The sequence below is a fragment of the Tinamus guttatus genome, unplaced genomic scaffold (genome assembly GCF_059628265.1).
Source record: "Tinamus guttatus ecotype Peru unplaced genomic scaffold, ASM5962826v1 Tinamus_guttatus_pri_ptg001675l, whole genome shotgun sequence".
Taxonomy (NCBI): Eukaryota; Metazoa; Chordata; class Aves; order Tinamiformes; family Tinamidae; genus Tinamus; species Tinamus guttatus.
In genome coordinates this window covers 1-5,012 of record NW_028290209.1, presented here as the reverse complement: position 1 = coordinate 5,012, position 5,012 = coordinate 1, and the positions used below count along the sequence as shown (strand labels likewise).

General features: G+C 65.4%; 1 protein-coding gene across 1 annotated transcript; it reads left to right on the top strand.

Moving 5' to 3' along the window:
* Window positions 1-4,295: 4,295 nt before the first annotated feature.
* HAMP (hepcidin antimicrobial peptide) lies at window positions 4,296-4,659 on the top strand. Its single transcript, XM_088539432.1, has 3 exons — window positions 4,296-4,343; window positions 4,410-4,460; window positions 4,564-4,659. Exons 1-3 carry the CDS (start codon window positions 4,296-4,298, stop codon window positions 4,657-4,659), a joined length of 195 nt encoding a protein of 64 aa, XP_088395558.1.
* The last annotated feature ends 353 nt before the right edge of the window (window positions 4,660-5,012 follow it).

The window sequence follows — 5,012 nt, the reverse complement described above, 5'->3', positions numbered from 1 at the left end:
CTGACCGCACGTGCAGAGCGGTCTGCATTCGATGTACGCACGTTGGCGCGGGCACCACGAGGACGGCTTTGTTCAGGAAAGAGACTGCTCTAGTTTCCAGAATACCTTTAATTATTATTTTACTCAACCCCCATCGCCTCTATTACAGTGTAAAAACAAATCCTAATGGTTGGGCCTTTCTCATATAGATGTGCTCACATGTGCAACATACCTGGTTGGAAGCAGGCAGCTGCTTCTGAAGGCTTCAGGAACCAAGCTATCATCTGAACAGTGCAGAAATGCAGACTAAAATTACTCACAGGCTGCATTAAAAAAAAAGGAAAGACAAAAACAGTATATAAAGAAACTTTGTTTAAATTAGTGAATCCCCCCCAAAAATGTTTCAGGGCTAAATTAGTCTATTCTGCCTGCTAACTAGACTACACACAACCTGCCCCACAGGCATGTCCACAGAGGGACACGCAGGTGACACAGGGGACACCCGGGGACACGCAGGTGACACAGGGGACACCCGGGGACACGCGGTGCCCCTCCCGGCGTCCCCGTGCGCCGGCGGCTCCCGCGCCGCCTCCTGCAGCAGCCCCAGAGGCTCTCGCAGCCCCGCGGCAGCCTGCGGGGGGACGGGCCAGCGCGGCCCCAGGGACCCAAGGGCCCCGTGTCCCTGCGCGGCCCCCAGAGCCCCCACGTTCCCCCTATTCCCCCCTGATCCCCGTGTCCCCCCATGTCCCCGTGTCCCCCCATGTCCCCATCGCCCCCCTGTGTCCCCGGCTCATCCCGTCGCTGCCCAGGGCCCCACTGAGCCCCCCAGGAGCCGCTGCAGCCCCGGCTGCTCCCGCAGGGGCTCCCGGGCGCCGCCTGCGGTGAGGGGGGTTAACGAGGGGCCCTTAACGAGCCCCTTGGTTAACTCCCTCCTTAACCCCCCCATTAACGAGCCCCTTCATTAACACCCCCATTAACCCTCCCTCGTTAACGGGCCCCCTCATTAACCCCCCATTATCCCCCGCCCCCTCACTAACCCCCCCCGGATCCCGGTTTCGTACCCGGCAGCTCCAGCCCCAGCTCCATGGTCTGCGCTGGGGCACGAAGGGGTCCCAATGTCCCCCTGCTGGTGACACCAGCTCCCCCCCTTACCCGAATGTCCCGCTGTGAGTGACACTGAGTGACACCAGTCCCCCCCCGCTACCGCAATGTCCCCCTGGGGGTGTCACCAGCCCCCTCGTTACCCGAATGTCCCCCCGTGGGTGACACGAGCGCCGCCGTGACCGGAAGCCGCCGCCAACGCTGCCGCCGCCTGGGCCCTCAACTTCCGGCGACCCGCCCCTTCCGCCGCGCGTTGCCCCTGGCGACGGCCCCGCCAATCGCGCGCATTGCCCCTAGTAACGGCTCCGCCAATCCACGCTCGCTGCTGCCATCGCGTGTCCGAAAATCGGTACTGCAACGGCTGGGAGGGGGGCGCGCATGCGCAGAGCGCTCGGTAGCGCTCGCCTCTGCCATCCCGTGTCCGAAAATGGGTCCTGCAACGGCTGGGCAACAGTGAGCGCTTCCGAGCGCTCTGCGCATGCGCTCCCGCCCATAGCCGTTGCAGTACCGATATTTGGACACGCGAAGGCAGCAGCGAGGGCCCCGGAGCCCTCTACGCATGCGCCTCCTCCCCCTCCCCGTTGCAGTACCGATGTTCGGACACCGTTCGGACGATAATTCTACTAACCAGGGATGCAAATACAAAGGCTCCTGATTGGTAGACAATGATCCAACTCAGACCCTTCCCTGGCCGCTGCAGTACCGATTTTCGGACACGGGATGGCAGCAGTTGGAGACCTCTGAGCCTCCCACCCTTCACTATGGGGGTCTGGGAGCTTTCCAGCCTCCACTACGGGGGTCTCTGAGCCTCGTGCCCTCCCCTACGGGGAACTGGGAGCCTCCTGGCCTCTCATATGAGGGCCTCTGAGCCCCCTGGCCTCTGCTATGGGGGCCTGGGAGCCTCCGATATGGGGACCTCCTCTGTGGGGGCTTCTGAGCCTCCTGGCCTCCAATATGGGGTCTCTGAGCCTCTCCTATGGGGAGCTTGGAGCCACCTGGACTCCGCTATTGGGGCCTCCCGGCCTCCAATATGGGGACCTAGAGCCTCTCGTATGGGGTAGGGATCCTCCTGGCCTCCTCTGTGGGGTCCTCTGAGCCTCCTGGACTCCTCTATGAGGGCCTCTGATCCTCCCAACCTTTGCTATGGGGGGTCTGGGAGCCTCCCGGCCTCCGATATGGGGTGGCCTTTGAGCCTCCTGGACTCCGCTATGGGGAGCTGAGAGCCTCCCGGCCTCCGAGCCTCTCCTATGGGGGACCTCTAAGCCTCCCAGCCTCTGATATGGGGGTCTGGGAGCCTCCCGGCCTGCTCTATGGGGGCCTCTGAGCCTCCTGGACTCCACCATTGGGGTCTGGGAGTCTCCCAACCTCCTCTATGGGGGGTCTCTGAGCCTCTCCTATGGGGGCCTGGAGCCTCCCGGCGGGGAGGGCGCATGCGCGGCGCGCTCGGGAGCGCTCGCTGCTGCCGTCGCGCGTCCGGAATTCGGTCCGCCCGTAACGCCCCGAGCGCGCCGTGCGTGCGCCCCTCCCACGGCCGTCGCGGGTACCGATTTGCGGACAAGGGTTTTTGTGATCGAGGACGTTTTGATGATCCGTTCGAGGCTCCGGTGGCCCCGGTCCATCCACGGCCCCTCGGGAAGGGTCGGCCCCGGGCGGCACTTTCGGCGGAGGACGGAACGACCCAGAGCTGCTTCACGGATTTCCTGGACGCCTGTAATAAACTCCCGGCTCCACCCGCGGGCACTATTAAACGTGATATTAAATCATTAAATTAGATATGATATTATTAGATAGCAGGCTGTGGCAGGGGCTGCAGAAGCAGCTGCTTCGGGAGGCCAAAACACCCATGGGCGCCCCCCGCCTGGGCTGCTGCTTGCCCAGGGTCTGGCCAGGACCCGCCCCCCAGGAATCATTAGTGACCAGAGTCAACAGCAACTCGATATTCACAAGCTCTAGGTGAATTAAAAACATAAAAATTAAAATTTTTGAAAATAACCCAGCCCCTCACCCCTGAAAGAAAGTGGCGTCTTTGGATGTTTATTCTCGGGCAGGGGAGGGACCCTGGCAGCGATGGGAGGGGGGGCGGAAGGGGGCCCAGGCGTCCGGGTGGCCTTGACGGGCGCCGCTGGCGCAAGCGGCTCCGGCGGGGACGGCGCCACTGGCGCCACCAGGGACGTGGCGTCACCGCTGCGGTCACCTCCCTTGCTGTCACCTCGGTGTCCCCATCGCCCCAGGCCCTGTCCCCCCCTTGTCACTGTCTCCCCTCTGTCACCATCACCTGAGTGTCTCCGTGCCTGTCCCTGCTTTCATCACTGTCACCCCAGTGTCCCCATCACCCTGGTGTCACCATCACTCCAGTGTCACTGTTGCCCCAGTGTCTCCATGCCTGTTCCCCCTCTTTGTCACTGTCACTGCAGTGGGGACACCTTCAGCCTGGTGTCCTCATCCCCGCCTCTCCCTTGTCACCATCACCTGGGGGAGACCATCCTCCCAAGCCACTGTCACCAGTATCCCCGTGTCAACAGGGACACTTGTCACCCCTCTGTCACTGTCGTGCCCTTGTCACCGATACCCCAAGAACACTCTCACCTTCTTGTCACCAGCACCCTGGCACGCGGCCATCCATCCGCCACCAGAACTTGAGCGTCATCGTCACCCCTTGTCCGAAGGTCGCCAGCGCCTCGGGAAGCAGCGTCACCCCCCTTGTCACCGCCACCCCACCGCCGCCACCCCCCTGCGGTGGCCCGTGTCCTTCCATGTCCCCGTGTCTCCTCCCCCCCACCATGTCCCTGCTGGCGCCTTGGCGTCTGCCCCGGGGGGGGCCGCGGCCGGTGACCTCGGCGAGGGGGACAGCAAACAGCACTGGCGGCACCCGGACGCCTGGGCCCCCTTGCCAGCCCCGGCGGGGGGCAGGGGGGGCTGGACACCCCAGCCCCCACTGCTGTGGGGGGGGAAGGGGGGTCCCAGGACACCTGGGCCCCTGGACCTCTGGGGCCCTCCCACTAGCCCCAGGGGGAAGAAAGTGGCGCCAGGTGGGAAAGGCCCCAAACTTGGCTGGTTTCCACCCAAAACGAGTCCCCTTCCCTGGGGCAGGTCCCTGCCAGCCACCGGAGGAGGGGGGGGAAATTGGGGCTGCCCCTTCCCAGAAGCCGGGGGGGCGGGGGGGGGGACACAGGGGACATAAACCCGGGTGGCCCCGGGTGCCCGGCACTGCCACGATGAAGCTCACAGCCGCCACCATCCTCCTCCTCCTGCTGCTGCTGCCGGGGGCCCAGGCGTCCGGGCAGGGGGCCCAGGCGTCCGGGGGCCTCACCCGCCCCGTTCCCCTCCAGGCTCTGCTCCCCTCTTTGCTGGAGCCGCCATCGGAGGTCGGGAAGCAGCAGGTGAGTGTCACCGGGACGGGGACGGGGCCCAGGCGTCCGGGGCCGGAGCCAGCGTCCCGCGGGGGCCCAGGCGTCCGGACCCACCCCCGGCCTCGTCCCGCAGGGCCGGCGGCGCCGTCACAGCTCCCACTTCCCGCTCTGCTCCTACTGCTGCAACTGCTGCCGCAACCGGGGCTGCGGCCTCTGCTGCCGCACGTGAGCCCCGCGGCGCGGGGAGACCCTGCGGATCCTCCGGGGGAGTCTTGGAGCGCCAGGGGACCCTCCGGAGCATCCAGGGGACCCTCTGGATCATCCACGGGAGCCTTGGAGCACCCAGGGGACCCCCGGAGCGCCCAGGGGACCCTCCAGAGCACCCAGGGAACCCTCTGGAGCGCCCAGGGGACCCTCCGGATCATCCGTGGGACCTCGGAGCACCCAGGGGACCCTCCAGAGCATCCGCGGGACCTCAGAGCACCCAGGGGACCCCCCAGAGCATCCGCGGGACCTCGGAGCACCCAGGGGACTCCCGGAGCGCCCAGGGGACCCTCTGGATCATCCACGGGACCTTCGAGC